Genomic DNA, 22,095 nt, shown 5'->3' with positions numbered 1-22,095 from the left:
CCAAATAAGCAAAAAAAAAAAAGCTGGAAGTGGCGCTGTGGCTCAAGTGGTAGAGTGCTAGCCTTGAGCTGAAGAGCTGAGGGACAGCGCCCAGGCCCAGAGTTCAGGCCCCACGACCAGACCCCAAAAAAAAAAGAAAAAGAAAAAGAAAGCAACAATAAACAACAACAACAACAACCAAAGTATAGAGCTGGGCGCTGGTGGCACGCACCTGTAATCCAAGCTACTCATGAGGCTGAGGTCTGAGGATCGTGGTTCAAATCAAGCCAGAAATATCAGGAGTTCCTGAGTTCATACGACCCATACTAACACAAAAAGACAAGCTCTGGTGGCTTTAGGGTCACATCTGTAATCCTAGCTGAGATCTGAGGATTGTGGTTCACAGACAGCCTAGGCAGGAAAGTCTGTGAGATTCTTGTTTCCAATAAGCCAGTAAAAAGCCAGAGTGTGCTGTGGCTCAGGTGGTAGAGCGCTAGCCTTGAGCAAAACAAACTCAGGGACACACCCAGGTCCTGAGTTCAAACCCCAGGACTGATACACACACACACACACACACACACACACACGTTGCATGGTTGCTGTTTGCATGGTTTGCTGAGCAAGATCTCCCCACTGGAGAGACTGCTGCCCCCTTTCCTGGGGTTGGTGTAGGGCGAGGGCCACGGTTGCTTTCCGTGTGTTCCTGGCAGATGTGCAGAGACTGGGGACAAGTGAGGTAGGGAAGTACTGTAGACCACGCGATCCTAGCCAGACCCCAGACATTTCATGTCAAAGCAGAAGCGAAAGGAAGGCCGGCCCGGGTGCCCGAAAGGGTTATTCTGACCAAGACTGGCTGTAAAAATGCCATTGGCTGGGAGCTGGCCGGTCCAAAGTGCAGCCGCTGCCTTCCTTTCCAGACAGTGCCTTTGAGTGTGCGTCCCTCGAGGAGGCGAAGAGAGCAGCCAGCGCAAGCGAGGATGGAGCAGCCAGAGCTGAGGAAGGGGGTGAGTGTGTGGCCCAGGCCGCCAGCCAGAGCAGCTGGGAGGCCCAGCTGACCCTCGGCCCGCCCCGCCACAGGCTCAGCCTTCCCAGGGCATGGATAGGAGGTTTGTGCCATCTCACCTCAGACTCATTCTATTGGCAAAGCTGTGGAGAAGGACCCCAAGAGAAACCTCAGCCCCCTCCCCTTTCTTTCCTTTCCCTTCTCCTCCCTCCCTCTCTTTTCTTTGGCCTGTTTCTTAGCAGTAAGATTTGGAGATGAGTCAGGCTCCGGTGGCTCACGCCTGTAATCCTAGCTACTGAGGAGGTTGAGATCTGAGGATGGCAGTTCAAAGCCAGCCTGGCCAGGAAAGTCTGTGAGATTCTTCTCACCAATGAACCATCAGAAAACCAGAAGTGGCACAAGGCTCAAGGGGTAGAGCACCCGCCTTGAGCTGAAGAGCTGAGACCCAGAGTTCAAGCCCCATGACTGACAAACAAAAAAGATTTGGAAAGGAAGAGATTCCCCAAGCAAATGTGTTTCTTACAAAAATTCTTCCATGCAGACAGTGAGATATTGTAAATGGTTACTTTACTTTGTTTCATGAAGAGACACAAGCTGGCACTGTAAAATCCCAGGCTGGACCTGAACTCAGGATTCTCCTGCCTCAGTCTCCCTAGAGCTAGGATTGCAGGCATGGTGGCCACACCCACTGGGAGCCTCGTTTTGATTTGTGGCTTCAGAGTATTTGCACCAGCCTCTTCAGCAAGTTGCCGAGCTAAGCTTCGCGATGACAAGCTCAACACCCAAAAAGATTGATGGGATTTGATATTGGATGGTTTTTTGGCTTTGGGTTTTTTTTTGTTGTTGTTGTTGTTTGTCGGCTGTAGGACTTGAACTCTGGGCCTGGGCACTGTCCCTCAGCTCTTCAGCTCAAAGCTAGCGCTCTACCACTTGAGCCACAGCGCCACTTCTGGCTTTTTCTGATTATGTGGTGCTGAGGAATCAAAGCCAGGGCCTCAGGCATGGGAGGCAAGCGCTCTACCACTGAAACACCTTCCCAGCCATCCCCCCCAAAAAAAGATTTTTATAGACACGCACGCCTCAATCTAAATTCAGTGGAACTACAGAGTCCCTTGACCAAAGACAACAGAAATGCAGACAGGAAGATAATCTGTATTTCTTAACACTTTTTAGGAATTTGAGCCTTTTTTCTTTGTAATGGCACAACAGTATTTTTTTTTTTTCGTCGGTCATGGGGCTTGAACTCTGGGCCTGGGCGCTGTCCCTCAGCTCTTCAGCTCAAGGCCAGCACTCTACCACTTGAGCTACAGCACCACTTCTGGTTTTCTGGTGGTTTATTGGAGATAGGAGTCTCACAGTCTTTCCTGCCTGGGCTGGCTTTGAACCGTGATCCTCAGATCTCAGCCTCCTGAGTAGCTAGGATTACAGGTGTGAGCCACCAGCGCCCGGCTGGCACAACAGTTTTGAATTCATAACCCGGAGATTGCTAGGCAGGCACTTTCATTCTTTCTTCCTCTTCCTCCTTTTCTTCCTCTTCCCCCACCTCTTCCTCCTCCTCCCCGTGGTAATATCTAAAGCAGAGTCTCATGTCTCTTACCAGGACTCTCTTCAGCATGGTCTTTCTGCTCACAGCCTGTCCCGTTAGCTGGGGTCACAGTGCTGGACTGGCTGGCTGGTCTCTGATCTTCCCCATCTCAGCCTCCTGAGTAGCTGAGATTACAGGCGTGAGCCACCACACTCTACTCCTGCCAGTAGCACTTGCTAGTGTGTGGCGAGGGTCCCGAGTGGCAGACATCGTCTTGGCTATTCAGGTGCGGCTGTAAGATGCTTGCATACAGAGACAGACCCTCGTGCCAGAGTCCCTGCTGCCTCCCATGTGTGGGACGAGGCGGGGGGGGGCTCGCTTCATTATTTAACGCCTGTCTCGCCTGTAATGCAGGGAAGATTGCTGTGGGTGCTGAACACTTACCTGAGAAAGTGTGCGGGGACCAGGGCACCACTGAGGTTTGCTGCTGGGCAATTCTGTGCCACAGGGACTGGCTGGCATCGGAGGGTACTTTAGGGCCCCTCGGGCCTTTCCCCGCAGAGGCTGGAGCACCCTCTCCAGATGTGGAGCCCATGTCCCAGCAGGCGGAGCCGGCCCTCCCTGTCTTCTTTGGAAATCTCTGCTTTGTGTGTGTACCACCCCTCCCCCCGCCCCCCGCCTTCTCTGCAGCTATCTGGAAAGCCTTGGGCAGGGCAGGAGTCGTGGCTCAGGTGGAAGAGCACCTGCCCAGCTACCAAGCTTGTGGCCCAGAGTTCAGACTCTACTACTGCCACAAAAAGGACATAAAAAGGAAGTGCTGTGCAAATCAAGTGTTAGCACGTCTGATGGGAAAAGAATGGGGGGGGGGGGGGAGTGACAGGAGGTCCTGGGCAGCTTCAGGCCTGCTGTTCAAAGAGAAGTGCATGGGGGTGGGGGCTGAGAAGGTGGCTCAGCGGTAGAGCGCTTGCCTTGATACATGAAGCCCTGGGTTCAATGCCTCAGCACCACATACATGGAAAAAGCCAGAAGTGGTGCTGTGGCTCAAGTGGTAGAGGGCTAGCCTTGATCAAAAGAAACTCAGGACAGTGCTGGGGCCCTGAGTTCAAGCCCCAGGACTAGCAAGAAAAGAAGAGACAGAAGTGTATGGGAGCAGAGGCGTGGCTCAAGTGGTAGAGCCCACGGCCTTGAGTGGCAAAGCTAAGCAGGAATGTGAGGCCGAGTTCTACTTAGAGAGAAAGAGAGAGACAGACAGACAGATGGGGGTGGGGGGGGGGTGAGCAATGGAAGTGCCCAGCACCACTGGGCACCCTAAAAAAAGATCAAGACTGTGAACGGAAATGATTCAGACAGCCTCATGCCAAAGGCAGGAGTGATCACAGCTCCCCCCCTTCCTCCCCCCCTTCTTCTGGAAGGAACCCCAGGCTGGTCAGGCCTGCTGTAGCGCGCCCTCTCCTGGCAGCATGGGGCCCAGCTCTCGGCCCCTTGGTGGCTGTGTGGTGCTGGTCCTGGAGGCCTGGCTTCTCCCTGTGGCAGGCTGCTGGGGCCGCCTTGTAACCAGCGGGCGGCAGGTTGACTTCAGCCCAGACCCTGACCCAGCCCAGGGCCACAACTTTTTTTTTCACAGCATTAAGGGTAGAAGTTGAGGCTTTCCCTGCACTGGGCATGCACCCTCCGGCCGAGCTAAACCCCAGCCTCCAACCCTTTTCTTCCTCCTCCTGCACTGGTATGGAGAGGGGAGAAAAAGGAAAGCAATACCCCTGGCTTTCAAATTAACCACCTTGACAGAGAGCGAAATTCACCTGCGACAGGATTCAGAGTAAAAGATTGGTTACTATTTTATTCATCGTGTGTGTGCGTGTGTGTGTGTGTTTGTGTGTGTGTGTGCTGGCACTGAGGCTTGAACTCAGGGCTGGGTGCTGTCCCTGAGCTGTTTTTGCTCAAGGCTAACACGCTACCATTAGGCGCAGCTCTGTTTCCAGCTTTTAAATGGTTTAGTGGAGATAAAGAGTCCTATAGACCTGTGGCTCACGCCTATCATCCTAGCTACTCAGGAGGCTGACATCTGAGGATCTTGGTTTGAAGTCAGCCCAGGCATCCACCAGAAAACCAGAAGTGGCGCTGTGGCTCAAGTGGTAGAGTACTAGCCTTGAGCAAAAAGCCCCAGTGACAGCGTCCAGGTCCTGAGTTCAAGCCTCATGATTGACACCCCCCTCAAGAAAAAGAAAAGAAAAGAAACAAGAGACTCACAGACTGTCCTGCCCGGGGTTGGCTTTGAACTTTGACCCTCCAATCTCAGCTTCTGAGTAGCTAAGATTACAGGTGTGAGCCACTAGCCTGGGACTTATCACTGTTTTAAAAAGAAGGAAAATCTATTCTGCAGTTTGCAACTTGGCTTGACATGGAACACAGGATGCTAAATGGCCTGGCCTGCTGCCATATCTCCTGCCCACCTCCCGCCCTACCCCCAGAATGCATGAAATCCGACCGCCCCCCCTGCGGAATGAGTGAAATCTGACACACTCCAGAGCAATGTGCACCATGGTTGCCAAGGGCAGCAGCAAGGGCTAAAGGGCGAGCTGGTGATGGGTACAAAGTGTGGTTTCTGCAGGACGAAGAGGAGGCTCTGGGAGCTCGCTTCCTGGGAACCGTTGTTAACCACAGCCTTGCTGCAAATCTGCTGAGGCGGATCTTAAACGTCTCTGCCTCCGTGTGGTCGCTGCTTCACATGTGCCGGGTTATCAAAGCCTGGCTTAATAAACCTAAGTCCCTGGGCAGGGCTGTGGCTCTGGGGCAAGCGCTTCCCTCACGAGGGCGATGTCCTGGGTTTGGTCCCACGACAAAAAATTAAAGAGGCCTGGCAAGGTGGCTCAGTGGTAGAGTGCTTGCCTCGCATGCATGAGGTCCTGGGTTTGATTCCTCAGCACCACAGAAACAGAAAAAGCCGGAAGTGGCGCTGTGGCTCAAGTGGTAGAGTGCTAGCCTTGAGCAAAAGCAGCTCAGGGACAGTGCCCAGGCCCTGAGTTCAAGGCCCAGGACTGCCAAATAAAATAAAAGACAAAAAACATGTAGTTTCTATATTAAAGCAAATGGGTAGACAGTTCTCTGAGAAGTTGGCGTGAGATTTTGTCTCTCATGTCTTTTTTGTTTTGTTTAAATTTTTTTATGCCAGTACTAGAGCTTCAACTCCTTAGCATTTTGATTAGAGCTGGTACTCTACCACTTGAGCCACATCTCCACTTCTGGCTTTTTGATGGTTAACTGGAGATAAGACTTTCCTCCCCTGGCTGGCTTTGAATCATGATCCTCAGATCTCAGCCTCCAGAGCAGCTGGGATTATAGGCAGGAGCCACCCAGCGCAGTGGCTGGGTTTCACTTCTCTTGATTTTTAAACCTACGAGCAAAGGTTCTGGGTCATAAACTTATTACCAAACTTCTCCGATGGGGTGAAGGAGCACGCTGGTCTCCTCCACGTCCCTGCCAGCACAACAGGCCTGGCTTCTTGGGTCTCACCATTCCGTGGGTGTGTCATGGTGACTTCTCCTTCCTGCAGAGTCCCCAAGGTTCACCCTCCTTGCTTCTACAACAGCCCTCACCCCCTATCCAGCAGCCCTCACGCCCTATCCAGCCCCCATCTGCTGCCGGCTGCCCTGGGCAGGGACCTATCATTTTATTTTATTTATTTTTTATGTATGTAAGTATGTATTTGTATATGTATGTATGTATTTTTGTCTGTCATGAGGCTTGAACTCTGGGCCTGGGCACTGTCCCTGAGCTCTTCAGCTCAAGGCAAGCACTCTACAACTTGAGCCACAGCGCCACTTCCCGTGTTCTGGTAGTTAATTGGAGATATGAGTCTCACGGACTTTCCTGCCAAGGCCTGCTTTGAACTGGGATCCTCAGATCTCAGCCTCCTGAGTAGCTAGGATTTCAGGCATGAGCCACTGGCGTCTGGCATTCATTTCCTTTTTCTTTCTCTTTAGTTTTTTAGGAGTCCTTTCTCCTACTGTCCTGGAGTGCAAAGCCCAGGCAATGAAAGTCCCACTTGTCCTGTGGCCCTGGCCCTAACTTGTCTTCCTTTCTAAAGCCCAGCTACTTGAGTCCTACTCCAAAGGCAAGATTTGGAGCTGCTTCCTTGCCCCACGGCCTCTGCCTGTGGCCTCCTTCTGTCTGCAGCATCCTCTCTCCTCCCCTTGGCTGCCTCGCCGCTGGAACCCAGCTCCAATGCCACTCCCCAGCTCCCTGTGCCTTTCCTTCATGGTTCTTAATTCCCTCATGCTTTAACTAACAACCTATGGTGTCTCCCTGCCTGCGTGGACGGTGATTTCATGGACCTGTGCAACACAACTGTAGTCTGGGGTCTTTGGCAGGAAGCGGGGAATCTGCCGAGCCTGGCAGAGCCCCGCACTGCCGGTTGAGCCCTGGGGTGCTCAGAACCCCCTTCCCACCAGAAGGACTTTAGCCTCAGCCCTGGTCCAGCCGCTGCGGGGAGGAGCTGCACGTGCGGGTGAAACAAGCCTCCAGCTGTTGTCATTAATCTTTTGTAGTTAATCTGGGAAGAGAATTAGGGGATTTGTGTGTGTGTGTGTGTGTGTGTGTGTGTGTGTGTGTGTGTGTGTGTATCTGTGTGTGTCTGTGTGTGTCTGTCTGTCTGTACAGGGGCTTGCACTCATGGAGCCACAACACCACTTCCGGCATTCTGGTGTTTCTTCAGAAATAAGACTCTCAAACTTTCCTGCCCGGGCTGGCTTGGAACCGCGATCCTCAGATCTCAGCCTCCTGAGTAGCTGGGATGACAAGGCCTGAGCCACCAGTGGCTGGCTACAAGCCCCTCCTTAACTTAAGCTCCGTCCAGAGGTCCTCCCTGGATCACAGGAGACACCGTGGGCAGTGCGTCCTGAGTGGAAATCCCGCAGATCCAGTTAAACATTTCCACTTTAGCTTCTGCCTGTGAGAGCCAAAGTCCAGGCAAATTTAGCTTCACATTTCTCGCTATGGACTTTGGGAGGGCGGGGAGGAGATGAGGCTCAGCGCACGGTGTGGCTGCAAGTGCAGCCCACGGGGAGAAAGCGACAGAAGCCATCCGCAGGTCACGTGGGTGTGGCTTTCCCCATGTCAACCCGGGCCAGCGCCACAGTGAGCCGCATGCCACTGCACCCACATTCTCAGGAGGCTGAGGAAGGAGGATCCATCGCACGAGCCCTGGACCTCAGCCCCAGCCGAGGATACCTCATCTGAAAAGGAACAAGCAATGCCAATGCAGCCCCCCGCCCCTTTCTTTCCCCTGGAAGGGAGGAGAGGAGGTTGGAGACACCTCTCCTTGTTCCTTTGGGGCCCATAACCCCCCCACCCCCACGGCCTCTGACCCTCGCCCCATTTCTCTCGCAGAGGCTCACCCTTGTGTTGGCCATTGCCACCCTGATATCAGCCTTTGGCTCCTCCTTCCAGTATGGGTACAACGTGGCTGCCGTGAACTCACCATCAGAGGTAAGTCGCTGCGCAGAGCAGGCCTCTGTTCCTGAATGGAAGCAGCTGGGGCCCAGGAGGGCACCACGAAGGCCCTGCAGGGAGGGGGAGACACCTTCCCAACCAGTCTGGCCACAGGGCCAGGCCAAACCCATCCCCAGCTTCCCCCATCAGGGCATGCAGAAACTGGCCCTACTGGGCCTCCATGGACCAGGCTAAGCCAGGGCAGAAATGCCACCCCTCCACCCTCGTAATCCTAGCTACTCAGGAGGCTGAGATCAGTGGATCTTGGTTCAAAACCAGCCTGGACAGGAAAGTCTATGAGACTCTTTATCTCCAAGGAACCACCAAAAAGCCAGAAGAGGAGCTGTGGCTCAAGTGGAAGAGCTCTCTAGCCTTAAGCAAAAGAGCTCAAGCCCCAGGTCCCGGGCAGCTAGCCTTCCTTCCCCCTGGGTAGCAGAGCAACCTGCTGGTCTGGAGGGCTGTGGGCCGAGCCTGACAGCTTGAGCTGGGCTTTCTGCAAAGGCAGATGAGCGACCCTTGCGTCTGTGTCCTCTGTCCCCCAGATCATGAAGCAGTTTTACAACGACACCTACAATGAGAAGACAGGGGAGCTCATCGACGAATTCCCCTTGACTCTCCTCTGGTCGCTCACCGTGTCCATGTTCCCCTTCGGTGGCTTCATCGGGGCCATCTTGGCTGGTCCTCTGGTGAATCAATTCGGCAGGTAAGGGGAGGGACTTGCGTTTTCCTCTCAGTACTAGGATTTGAGCACAGGGCCTTGGATTGTTTGCCAGCAATGTCTCCACTACTTCATTGGTGAGAGAGTCTCTCTGATTTCTCTGCCCAAGATGGCTTTGAACTACAATCCTCAGATCTCCGCCTCTAGAGTCGCTAGGATTACAGGCAGGAGCCACCAGCGCCTGGTGGGAGAGAAATTTTTAATTCCCTGAAATTCATAGACCGTCAGCATCCGTTCTTAAGCATAGGCTAAAACTAGAATCCTTACTATGAGATGAGGCTAATAATCATTGTAGTGTTTGTTTGGGTGTGTTCACTGTGGTTATACAAAAGACCAGACCAGAGCTACTCATTGATGGCTCATGTCTGATAATCCTAGCTACTCTAGAGACTGAGATCTGAGGATCTCCGTTCAGCGCCAGCCTGGGCAGGAAAGTCTGTAAGACTCTTATCTCTAATTAAGTAAGCATCAAAAAGCCAGAAATAGCCAGGCACCAGTGGCTCATATCTGTATTCCTAGCTACTCAGGAGGCTAAGATCTGAGGATTGCAATTCAAAGCCAGCCCACGCAGGAAAGGCCATGAGACTTCAATAAAGCTGGAAGAGGCACTGTGGTTTAAGTAGTAGAGTGCTAGCCTTGAGCAAAAGAGGCTCAGGGACAGTTCCCAGGCCCTCAATTCAAGCCCCAGAACTGGCAAAAATTAAAATAAAATACAAAAAGCCAGAAATAGAGGTGTAGCTCAAGTAGTAAAGCACCAGCCTGGAGCAAAAGAGCCAAACAAGCATATATGGTTGAGTGCAGCCCCAGGACTGGCACAAAAAAAAATAATCAAATTGAATAAACCATCAACCGATGATGAATGAGGGAATCCTGAAGCCACGCTAACCACCATTTTGTTCCTCTACAGAAAAGGCGGGTTATTACTCAACAACATCTTCTCAGTGGTGCCCGCAATATTGATGGGCTGCAGTAAAGTTGCCAGGCTGTACGAGCTCATCATCTTCTCCAGACTCCTGGTGGGAATCTGTGCAGGTGCGCACTGTGGCCATCCGGCCCTTCTACCATTCTGGACATCAAGGTGAAGGGAGGCTCACCTACCGGGCTCTAAACCAGCCCACGGGCTCTGAAGCTTCAAGACCCAAGCTGACGCTAAATAGGTTATCTTTTTTTCTATTGTTAGTATAAAGGCGATGTACAGAGGGATTCCAGTTACATGAGTCAGAGAGTACATTTCTGATTGGACAATGTCAACCTTTCCCTTGCTATCTCCCAGTTTTTTTTGTTTTTTTTTTTTTTGGGTCCGGTCATGGGGCCTGAACTCTGGGCCTGGGCGCTGTCCCTCAGCTCTTCAGCTCAAGGCTAGCGCTCTACCACTTGAGCCACAGCGCCACTTCTGGCTTTTTTCTTTTTGCTTATGTGGTGCTGAGGAATTGCACCCAGGGCCTCTGGCATGCAAGGCATGTGCTCTACCACTGAGCCACCTTCCCAGCCATTGTTTTTTTTTTTAAGAAACTAGATTCAGGACACTTTATTTTTCTCCTTCTCTTCTCTGAAGTCTTTGTGTTTTGTTTTTTTTTTTTCTTTGGGTCCAGTCATGGGGCCTGAACTCTGGGACTGGGCACTGTCCCTCAGCTCTTCAGCTCAAGGCTAGTGCTCTACCACTTGAGCCACAGTGCCACTTCCAGCTTTTTTCTTATGTGGTGCTGAAGAATCGAACCCAGGGCCTCGAGCATACAAGGCAAGTGCTCTACCACTGAGCCACCTTCCCAGCCCCTATCTCCCACTTTTTCCCTCGCATCTCCACCCACAAGTTGTATACTTCATTTTCTTTTTCTTTTCTTTCTTTTTTTTTTTTTGTCAGTTGTGGGTCTTGAACTCTGGGCTTGGGTGCTGTCCCTGTTCTCTTCAGCATAAGGCGAGCGCTCTACCACTTGAGCCACAGTGCCCCTTCCGGTTTTCTGGTGGTTTATTGAAGATAGTCTCACGGACTTCTCTGCCCGAGCTGGCTTTGAACTGCAATCCTCAGATCTCAGCCTCCTGAATAGCTAGGATTACAGGTGTGAGCCACCAATGCCTGGCTCATTTTCTTTTCTTCTCTTCTCTTTTCCTTTCCTTTCTTTTCTTTTTTTTTTTTTTTTTTGCCGGTGGTGGGGCTTGAACTCTAGGCCTGGGTGCTGTCCAAAGATGCATAAACAAGCAAGGGGCTGGGAAGGTGGCTCAGTGGTAGAGCACTTGCCTTGTAATGGATGAGGCCCTGGGTTCTATTCCCCAGCACCACATAAGCAAAAAGAAAAAAGCCAGAAGTGGCGCTGTGGCTCAAGGCTAGAGTGCTAGCCTTGAGCTGAAGAGCTGAGGGACAGCGCCCAGGCCCAGAGTTCAGGCCCCACAACCAGACTCAAAAAAAAAAAAGACAAAAAGAAAAGGAAAAAAAATGGTTCCATTTCCTGGATTTCATTTCAATAAATATTATTTTATATGATCAGGGCTCAAAAAGTTCTTGAAAGATATATAATCCTTCAAGGGAGACCATACTGCAATGCCTTTTTTGTTTCTACAATGCTGTGTGTGTGTGTACTGGGACTTGTACTCAGGATCTTACACTCTTGCTAAGCTCTACCACTCAAGCCATGGATCCACTTCCAGCTTTCTGGTGATTTAATTGGAGATAAGATTTTCCTGCTTGGGCTGCCTTTGAATCACCATCCTCAGATCTCAGCCTGCTGAGTAGCTAGGATGACAGGCCTGAGCCACCAGTACCTGGCTTGACTTCTCTTTCCTTAAAGTCTGAGGGACTGAGAATAAAAAGCAGCATTTATATTCCCTGTTTCTATCCTAAAGAAATGCTGGCCCAGGAGAGAATAGCTTTCCTTTGAAGCCACAGCTCAACTGTGCCAAGATGTTCTTTGTGTTTTGGAGGTTTTTTGTTGGTCGTGGGCCTTGAACTCTGGGCCTGGGCATTGTCCCTGAGTTCTTCAGCTCATGGTGAGCACTCTACCACTTGAGCCACAGCACCACTTCCAGTTTTCTGGTGGTTAATTGAAGATAAAAGTCTCACGACACATTACAAACTAAATAAATTAAAATTTTCAAATTAAAAAAAAAACAAAAGAGTCTCATGGATTTTCCTTGCCCAGGCTGGCTTTGAACCGAGATCCTCGGATCTCAGCTTCTAGGCTGACAGGCGTGAGTCAGCAGCGCCCACTGCCAGGATGCTTTTTCCTAACTGTGTTTTCATCCCACCCCCTCCCCCAGGTGTCTCTTCCAACGTGGTCCCTATGTACTTAGGGGAGCTGGCCCCCAAAAACCTGAGGGGGGCCCTTGGAGTGGTGCCCCAGCTCTTCATCACTGTCGGCATCCTTGTGGCTCAGCTGGTCGGCCTTCGGAATGTTCTAGCAAATGAGACGGGTGAGTCCCAGCTCCCCCGCCTCTCACCCCACCCCATTCCTCAGGCCAGGACACTAATGTGCTTCTGTCCATGGGGCAGTGGCCCAGACCCCAGTGGGGCCCCAGGCTGCAGCGCCCAAGACTGAGCTCCAGTGACAGGTTCCCTTAGGAAATGGCGAGCAGCTGGAGAAGGGAAGGGCCCGCGCTGCGTCTGTCCACACAGAGGCCGGCACGCTGCAGTGACAGCCACCAACGTGCCAGAGACTGTGCTCAGGGTTCCTGGGCCCTGTCCCCGGCCTTGCCGCAGCACTGTGACCAAGGCTCGGTGACCAGCCCACTCCACACACCAGAAAGGAAGCTGCTAGACACTGGGGCAACTCAGGAGCTGACACCTGTGGACCGAGATCTGAAGACAGCCCGGGCAGGAGAGTCTGCGAGGCTCTTACTCCAACTAACCACCAAAAAGCTGGAAGTGGAGCTATGGCTTGAGTGCTAGAGCACCAGGCCTGAGTGAAAAAGCTAAGGGGCAGTGCCCAGGCCCTGAGTTCAAGCCTCAGTGCTGGTGCACATGCACACACACTCTGAATCCAGAGGTCATGGGTTGTCAGGAGCTTACAGCCTTAAGTTAGATGTGTCTGTCAGCCTCGTGCTAGAGGGCTGCTGCTTCCGCCCGCCTCAGCTTTGCTCCCAAGGTCCAAATGACCCTGCAGCAGACCTCCCCTGTGGAATGGGTGGTCCTGGTACCTCGCCCACCGAACACTATGGGAGGAAGTAAGCTTGGTGACAGCACCCCGGGCAATTCCTTGCCCAAGACGGTCCCAGGCTGCGAGCCCTGGAGCCGAGGCAGGTGGGCTGGGGCGCCACCACACAGATAGGAGCCCCAGTACTGGCTTATGGAGTCCAAGTATTTCCCACATGGTGGTATGATTCACAACAAAGGAAAAGACGTAGAGAAATCAGCTAGAAAGCAAACACCTTCATGATCATTTGCCAGGTCTAGATAGAGTCCCCTTGGCCCCTCCAGCGCTTCTGCGTGCCCTCAATCATGCCCTGCCCCTGCCCATTTATTTACTTGTTTGTCTGCTTGTTTTAGCCTTTTTTTTTTTTTTTTTGCTCAAGGTTGGCACTCTACTGTTTGAACCATAGCTCCACTTCTGACTTTTTAGGTGGTTAAGTGAAGATAAGAATCTCACAGGCTTTCCTGCCTGGGCTGGCTTGGAATCTCAATCCTCAGATCTCAGCCTCTGGGGTAGCTAGGATGACAGATATGAACTATGAACTACAGGTGGCCAGCTATAGCTGCCTTTGCCTTGCTTGCCTCCAGCCTCACTACTTTGGTGGTGACCAGGTTAATGTCCCCCGAGTCTGAACTTGACTCAAGGATGTCACTTTGTGTAGCTTGTTAGGTCCTGCCTAGGAGATACAGCCAGGCCATAGATGGCTTCATTGTCATCACTGGGTGGCCACAGTCAATGTGAACTTTATCTGTGCCCATACTGGCACCCAATCCTAGGGCCTGGGTGTTGTTCCTGAGCTTTTGTGCTCTGAGTTAGTGCTTTACCACTTTGAACCACAGCTTCACTTCCAGTTTTCTGGTGGTTACTTGGAGATAAGAATCTCACTGGGTGCTGATGGCTTGTGCCTGTAATTCTACCTACTCAGGAGGCTGAGATCTGAGGATCACAGTTCAAAGCCAACCCAGGAGAGACTTTCTTTTTCTTTTTCTTTTTCTGGTTGTGGGGCTTGAACTCTGGGCCTGGGAGCTGTCCCTTAGCTCTTCAACTCAAGAGAGTGCTCTACCACTTAAGCCACAGCCCCATCTGCAGTTTTCTGGTGGTTAATTGGAGATAAGAATCTTATGGACTTTCCTGCCCAGGCTGGCTTTGAACTGTGATCCTCAGATCTCAGCCTTTTGAGTAGCTAGAATGACATGTGTGAGCCACCAGCACCTAGCCAGAACAGACATTTACTTCCCATTAACCACAAGAAAACTGGAAGTAGAGCTATAGTATATGGTTCCAAGTGGTAGAGCACTAGCCTTGAGCAAAAGAGCTCAAGGACAACAGGCCCTGAGTTCAAGCCCCATGACTGATTTTTTAAAAAATTCTCACAGACTTTCCTGCCTGGGTTCGCCTTGAACCTCAACCCCCAGATCTCAGCCTCCTGAGTGGTTAGGATTACAGGGGTGAAGCACCAGCACACAGGCAGGTTTTGATTCTGTAACCAGTGCTTTTCTGACCACTCAGGTGTCCTGGGGTCCTAGGCTCGAGCTTCTGAGCATAAAGTAGGGGTGAATGAGCAAGCCAGTGGATGGAGTGTGCCCAGGGCCTTTGCACCCACAGGACACCACACACCCGTACGATGATCCGCATGGCCTGTGTTCCCACCAGCACTTGGATTTGCTGGACTTTCTACTTTGTCCACCTGTAGAGGCACCACAGCCCTTCAGACCTCAGGCTTGCAGGAGCAGCCACTGAGAGTCTGCCCAGCACAGACCATCTCCGCTGGGTTCTGGGGCTCACGCCTGCCATCTGAGCTCCTCAGAAGGCTCAGACCTGAGGTGGTTTGATGCCTGCCAGGGCAGACAGCTCCAAGACACTCTTCTCTCCAATAAACCACCAAAAGCTGGAAGTAGAGCTGTGGCGGGAGTGGTAGAGCACCAGGCTTAGGGACAGGATCTACTCCCTGAGTTCAAGCCCCAGGACCGACACAGATCCAGTGTTTGTCTCTCAATGGCTGGCGGTGGGCAGAGGGACACAGAGGGCAGGTGGCAGGCACCGGGCTGGCCAGGTCCGGAGGCCCACGTGACAGCAGCGCCTTGCTCGCAGGCTGGCCCTTCCTCCTGGCGCTGACCGGGATCCCCGCGGTGCTGCAGCTCCTGATCCTGCCCTTCTTCCCCGAGAGCCCCCGCTACCTGCTCATCCAGAAGAGGGACCCCGAGGCCGCCAGGAAGGGTGAGCTGCCCCCCTACCTCCCCCTGCCCGCAGCAGCTCTGGCTGAGCACGCTGCCCCCACCCCTGCCTCCCCCTGCCCGTAGCAGCTCTGGCTGAGCACGCTGCCCCCCCAGCCCTGCAGAGGCTGCGTGGCTGGGACGACGTGGACGCGGAGATGAAGGAGATCGCGCGCGAGGACGAGGCGGAGCGGGCCGAGGGCTCCGTGTCCCCGTGGAAGCTGTTCCGCCTGCGCCACTGGCGCTGGCAGCTCATCTCCGTCATCGTCCTCATGGGCGGCCAGCAGCTGTCCGGAGTGAACGCGGTAACGGGGCGGCCCACGGGCTGGGGGGCTGTCCTGGAGCTGCCCCCCCGCCCCAGCCCGGCATCTGCCTTACCTTCCAGATCTACTACTACGCAGACCAGATCTACCTGAGCGCCGGCGTGGCCAGCAGCGACGTGCAGTACGTGACGGCCGGCACGGGCGCCGTCAACGTGGTCATGACCATCGTCACTGTGAGTGACAGGGCAGGAGGGATCGCGGTGCTGTGGGAAGGTCCCCACGGAGGAGGGACGCGGCCTGAGCGGCTGAAAGCCAGCCAGCCTCCGTGGGGACCAGCCCTGGGGCCCCCACCCGGGACGCCCACCCCACTCCAGACGCTCCCACACGTGGGGGGGGCTCTGGTCCTGTCCCTAAGGTCTAGGGCCGCTGAGCATGATTGGAATGGGGGGTCCCTTCCTCGGCAGGGCACCTGTGGTCCTGCGTGAGTCTGTCGCCCATGGCTCCGTGCCAGAGCGGTACCCCAGTGGGGCCCCAGCCCCCAGGGTGGGACCCCGGCCTCCGTGCACGCTCTCAGCTGCACCCCCAGATCCAGCTCTCTAGGGTCATAGAGGGCTCGGGTTTTAAACGTGCCCCAGGGTCACAAGTCTAGCCCAAGAGCAGGGACCAGGGTCCGGGGACAATGGCCAGGCCCCCCACGGTCCACTCTTGGGCGTGAGCTGTGGGCACAAGCATGCAGCTGCGTGCATATATGTGGGCACACAGCCCTGGGGCCCCTTGGAAGGGGCTGTGAGGGGCAAGGAGAGCTTTCCCGTGGGGCACTTGGCCTCTGAGTCCCCCCACCTCCCTCCTCCAGGTGTTTGTGGTGGAGCTCTGGGGACGGCGGCGGCTGCTCCTGCTGGGCTTCTCCACCTGTTTCTCGGCCTGTGTGGTGCTGACGATCGCGCTGGTGCTGCAGGTGCCAACCCCACCCGCAAGGAGAACATCAAAGTGACCTGGTCCTAGCAAACCCCATCCGTCCACCATCTGCATGGGTTTCCCTGAGTTTGCAGAGGTGGCTTCTGGAGCACCCAGGAGCCTTCCCCCAGCCACGAGCCCTCCCCCCAGCCAGGACCCCCATCAGGAGCCCTCCCCCCCACCCAGGACCCCCAGCCAGGAGCCCTCCCTCCCAACCAGGAGCCCTCTCCCCCAGCCAGGACCACCAGTCAAGAGCCCTCCCCACCTGCCAGGAGCCCTCCCCCCCAGCCAGGACCCTTTCTCCCCCCACCTCAGCCAGGACCTCCAGCTAGGAGCCATCCCCCCCAGCCAGGCCCTGCTCCACCCCCGGGCACAGAGGCTGTCCCTCAGGGGCCCAGCCCCTCAGCTGCCCGCCCAGCTGGCCTTTGCTTTGCCAGGCGCTAACCAACCACCTGTCCCCACCCCCAGGACCAGGTCTCCTGGATGCCATACATCAGCATCACCTGCGTCATCGCCTACGTCATTGGACACGCCCTCGGGCCCAGTACGTGCCCCAGGGCCCCTCTCATGTCCTGGAAACCTGTAGCTTGAGCTTCTGTGAGAGGCTCCAGGCAGGGCAGATGTGGCCCTGATGTGGCCTCGCCCTCTCTGCCAGTCCCCAGACCGGGGACCGTCCTGAGCTATGTAGGCTGAAATCACTGACCTCTGAGATCAGGAGCAGGAGGCCAACAAGGGGCCACGCCCACTGCACAGGGTACCACCATTCCACCTGGCGGTGTCAACTGCCATTCATCTCCTCTCCCTGCAGCCACCTAAGCCCCGGGGGCTGGCAGATGCCCCGTACCCCCAGGGATGCTAGGACATTTTGTGGCCTGCTCCCTCTTCCCCTCCCCACCCTCCCTTCCTCCCTCTTTTCCTCTTTCTCCTTCCCTCTCCCCTCCTCTTCTGCTCCCCTCCCACCCCTCCTCCCTCCCTCCCTCCCTTCCTTCCACCCTTGTCTCCCCCAGGTCCCATCCCTGCGCTGTTCATCACTGAGATCTTCCTGCAGTCCTCTCGGCCAGCGGCCTTCATGGTGGGCGGCAGTATCCACTGGCTCTCCAACTTCACTGTGGGCCTCATCTTTCCATTCATTCAAGTGAGTGAGACCTGGGGCTCCGGGGTCACCCCAACCCCCAAGCCACAGAGCAAGAACCTCCCAGCCAGCCCCTGTGGCCGCAGCCCGCCTCAGCAGCCCTTCCTCCCACAGATGGGACTCGGCCCCTACAGCTTCATCATCTTTGCCGTCATTTGTCTCCTCACCACCATCTACATCTCCATGGTTGTCCCCGAGACCAAGGCCCAGACATTCATTGAGATCAACAAGATCTTTGCCAAGATGAACAAAGTGTTGGAAGTCCACCCAGAGAAGCAGCCGCCGGACCTGCAATTAGCCAACTCCCGTAGGAGTGAGGCCTGGGGTTCTAGGTATCTGGACCTGAGGCATGAGACTAGATTGGCAAGAATGTAGGCCGGGCCTCCTCACCAGCCTCCAGCCTCCAGCCTTCCCTGAGTCACGAGGACAGTGCCCCCCATCCCTGCTGAGTTCGTCCCTGCAGGACTCCTGGTGGTAACACTGCTTTGCCAACAAAAACAATGTGTGCAGGGCCAGCTGGGAGGCCCGTGATCACCCGCGGATCTTATGCTTTGGGGGCCACCAGTGTTTGTGCAGAGCTGAATTCGACCTTTGACACCTGACGTGCAAAGCCTGGTGTTTGGCCTAACCAAATCCCAGACGCCGGAGGACCCCTGGCAGAGTTAACCGAGTCTCAGTTGCGGTGTTTGTGGGAAATGGAACTGCTGTGTGTGTGTGCTGTCAATAAAACACATCTGTTTGCCTTTCACGAGATGGGCCAGTCCTCTGAGCAGGGCCTGGCAGGAGGGATGGACTGGGCCTCAGGGTTCCTGGGCGCCGCTGGGCATCAGCTGCTGAGGGTGGGGCCTAGTGTGGAAGCCATACTCAGACTTTCTGGGCTGAAGACAGACAGAGTGGCCCTGTTTAGGATTGGGGAAGGTTGTGTGTCTGCAGGGGCATAATGGATGTCCAGGGACCTGGGTGAGGAGGGAGGAAGGAGGGAGGGAGGGCGGGAGGAAGCTGGTGCCTGCATGATATGGCAGAACTGGAAGCTTTCTTTGAGCTGTGTGAGTGTGTCAGGGGTGGGCGTGGGTGTGGATGGGTGTGAGCCTGGCGTGTGGGGAGACCTGCAGGCGTGGAGGGCAGTGCGAGTGGCCTGCAGCCAGACGCATCATCTCTTCTTGGGTTAGGGTGGCAGGCCGGGTCCCGGCGACAATGGCGGAAGTTGAGAACAGGTATTGGCGGTGTGGCATGGGGATCCGCTGGCAGTAGTAGAGCAGAGCCACCTCGACCTGGCTGCAGCCAGCTGCAGCCGGCAGGGACTCAGCAGCTGTAGATGGAGCTTGTCACATGGCAGGTGGGGAGGGTAGATTCAAGAGCTGAGGAACAGGCCCTGGTGGCTCACGCCTGTCATCCTAGCTACTAGAAGGCTGAGATCTGAGGATCAGGGTTCAAAGCCAGCTGTGGCAAGGAAGACTCTTATTTCCAATTAACCAATGGGAAGTGGAGCTGTGTATCAGGTGGTAGTGTGCAGCTTGAGCAAAAAGGCCATGTTTGAACACGAGGCCCTGAATTCAATACTGGCACACACACACACACACACACACACACACACACACCAAAAAAAGAGCAGCACCTGGAAGCCCAGGATGCAAAGGCAGCAAGCCACAAAGTAGGCCCAGTGGCCTGACATGTGCTAGGACCAGAGAAGGAGGGGCCACTGGGCTTGGTTTCCTCAGGGCACACAGTGTGAGGGCAGAGGGCAGAGGGCAGAGGGGGGAGGGCAGAGGCCAGAGGCCAGAGAGCAGAGGGCAGGTGGTGAGGATGAGGACTGCCTCTTGAGCATTAAAGGAAGTTCAGTCTCCAGAATTGTCATTCCTTCTCTGTTCCATGGCTGTCTCTCTGTGTCTGGGTTTTGTTGTTGCTTTTACCGCTGGTGTCACACATAAATTGATGAACGCATGGCAAATAAACCGCCATAGATTGGAGCTTCACAGTCAAAAAGGTTTTTGTTTTCTTTTGTGCCAATTCTGGGGCTCAAAACTCAGGCCTTTGCACTTTTGCTTTGTTTTTTCACTCAGGGCTGGTGCTCTACCACTTGAGCTACACCTCCAACATCTGGCTTCTTGCTGATTAATTTTGGAGCTAAGAGTCTCATGGATTTCTCTGCCCAGGCTGGCTTCAAACCTTGGTCCGTCAAACCTTGGTCAGCCTTGTGAAAGTAGCTAAGATTATAGGCATGAACCACCGGTACCGGACTCAAAAGGCTTTCGTTTTGTCTTTTAACAATCCTGGGATTTGAACTCAGGGCCTTGTACTTACTGGGCAGGCATTTTACCATTTGAGCACACCTGCGGACCAGTCAAAAATTTCTTACTGGGGGCTGGGAAGGTGGCTCAGTGGTAGAGCGCTTGCCTTGCATGCCTGAGGCCCTGGGTTCGATTGCTCAGCACCACATAAGCAAAAAGAAAAAAAGCCGTAAGTGGCGCTGTGGCTCAAGTGGTAGAGCGCTAGCCTTGAGCTGAAGAGCTGAGGAACAGTGCCCAGGCCCAGAGTTCAAGCCCCACGACCAGACACCCCCCCCCCAAAAATGTTTCTTACCTATGGGAGAGAAGCCACACAACCTACACACAAAAATAAAGTCTCCTAGACTTTCCTACCTGTGCTGGCTTTGAACTGCGGTCCTAGGTGGCCTCCAGAGGCTGGAAAAAGCAAGAAATGGGCTCTTGGGCCAGACAGGTTCTCAGCCCTACTGATAGTTGCAGGTAACCTAGCGGCACCTGTGTGGCTTAGCATCTATCCAGCTACAGCTAGTGTTGTCCCAAAGCCTCTGCTTCTATGGTTGTCGTTACAGTAGTAAAACTAATAGAGCTGGCAGGGATTGGGGGCGGGGGGTTGGGGGGCATAGCGGGGACAGGTGGGTTGGGTTGGGCTGGTTCTGTGAGACTATGTCTCTCTATGTAGCCCAGGCTGGCCATTAACTCAAGATCCTCCTTCCTCTGCTTCCCCAAGGCTAGAATACAGGTATGCACCACCATGCTCAACTCTAATAGGGATTTTGATATGGGAAATTGGAGTGCTGCTGTAATACCTAAACTTTTACAAAGGAAAGGGTTGTTTGGGCTTGCCTTTCTAGAGGACTGGCAATCTCCTCTGAGCTTGGGGGCGGGGGGTGCACTGCGTTCAAACAGGGAAGTAGAGCACATGACCAAGGAAGCTGCCCCTCACAGCAGGGAGCCAAGGAAAAGGAAGAGAGGTATGAGTCCCAGGCCCCATGGTGACCCCGAACTTCCCACCCTCCTCACAGCAGCAAGCCCAGAAACAGCACTGTGCATCAGGTCTCTGAGGGGCAGAACAAACCAAACTGCAGTCACTATATCAGTCATTTACTGACTATTTCTAGTCATTTTTTTTGGTGGTTGGTGGTGGTGGTGGTGAGGCTTGACCTCTAGGCCTGGGCGCTGTCCCTCAGCTCTTCAGCTCAAGGAGAGCGCTCTACCACTTCAGCCATAGCACCACTTCCAGTTTTCTGGTGGTTTGTTGAAGATAAGAGTCTTATGGACTTTCCTGCCCGGGCTGGCTTTGAACCACAATCCTCAGATCTCAGCTTCCGGAGTAGCTAGGATTACAGGCATGAGCCACCAGCTTGCGACTAGCTATTCTCTTTTTAAAGGTATTCTTTGGAAGCCAGGCACTGGTGGCTCACGCCTTTAATCCTACTTAGCAGGCTGAGATTTGTGGACCACAGTTTAAAGCCAGCTCAGGCAGGCAAATCTGAGAGTCTCTTAAATTAATAGCAAAAAGCCACAAGTGTGTGACTCAAGTGAGAGAGTAATAGTCTTGTGTGAAACAAAGCTAAGCCAGAGTGTGAGGTCCTCAGGTCAAACTCCAGTACTGGCACATGCACACGCACACACGTGCACACATATACCACATGTACCCACATGCATGTTCACCCAGCACAGACTTGTGCACACACATGCATGCACACACAAGTGAACACATACCACTTGGTGTTATTCGAGGTAGTTTTAAAATCCCAAGTCAATTTCCTGGAAGAATTAGTCTCCTATTGGTAATTATCCAAACAGTCCATAGATCAATCCACTTTGTTTGATGTTTTAAGTCCCGAGTGGAGATAGACCCATTGCAGGTTCCCCTCGCCCACATGGGTAAGATCCTGGTGGGGTGAGGAGGGGTGGGGATGGATGAGGAGGTGTAGGGTGGGGTGGGATGAGGAGGGGTGGAGTGAGGATGGATGAGGAGGGGTGAAGTCAGGAGGGGTGAGAGGGGTGGGGTCAGGAGGGGTGAGGAGGGGTGGAGTGAGGATGGATGTGGAGGGGTGGGGTGAGGAGAGCTGGGTGGGGTGGGGGGGGTGAGGTGAGGAGGGGTGAGGTGGGGTCAGGAGGGGTGAGCGGAAATGTCAAAGCTGCCAGGGTCCCAGCTGGCATGGCTGCCGCATCCTGCCTGGGCTCGGTCCGGCCAGAGGGGCAGCGCTGGGCCTGTTAGGGACGGGAGATGTAGACTCGGAGGGCAGGTCAGGGAGAAGGGGACATGGGGCAGGACACGGGGCAGGGACACGGGATGAGGACACGGGGCGGGGACACGGGATGGGGACACGGGGCGGGGACACGGGATGGGGACACGGGGCGGGGACACGGGATGGGGACACGGGATGGGGACACGGGGCAGGGACACGGGATGGGGACACGGGGCGGGGA

The 22,095-nt window shown here is 54.3% G+C and overlaps 1 protein-coding gene across 1 annotated transcript; it reads left to right on the top strand.

The window, feature by feature from the left end:
* Nucleotides 1-904: 904 nt before the first annotated feature.
* LOC122121494 (solute carrier family 2, facilitated glucose transporter member 5-like) lies at nucleotides 905-18,143 on the top strand. Its single transcript, XM_042695757.1, has 12 exons — nucleotides 905-983; nucleotides 7,893-7,991; nucleotides 8,537-8,697; nucleotides 9,620-9,744; nucleotides 11,965-12,117; nucleotides 14,925-15,050; nucleotides 15,164-15,351; nucleotides 15,432-15,542; nucleotides 16,163-16,264; nucleotides 16,732-16,807; nucleotides 17,271-17,398; nucleotides 17,510-18,143. Exons 1-12 carry the CDS (start codon nucleotides 957-959, stop codon nucleotides 17,768-17,770), a joined length of 1,557 nt encoding a protein of 518 aa, XP_042551691.1. The 5' UTR covers nucleotides 905-956; the 3' UTR covers nucleotides 17,771-18,143.
* The last annotated feature ends 3,952 nt before the right edge of the window (nucleotides 18,144-22,095 follow it).

Source organism: Dipodomys spectabilis, unplaced genomic scaffold (genome assembly GCF_019054845.1).
Source record: "Dipodomys spectabilis isolate Male_0828 unplaced genomic scaffold, ASM1905484v1 ptg000188l, whole genome shotgun sequence".
NCBI classification, from domain to species: domain Eukaryota; kingdom Metazoa; phylum Chordata; class Mammalia; order Rodentia; family Heteromyidae; genus Dipodomys; species Dipodomys spectabilis.
Note: the sequence above shows the minus strand (reverse complement) of the source record. Positions and strands in the feature narration are given on the sequence as shown.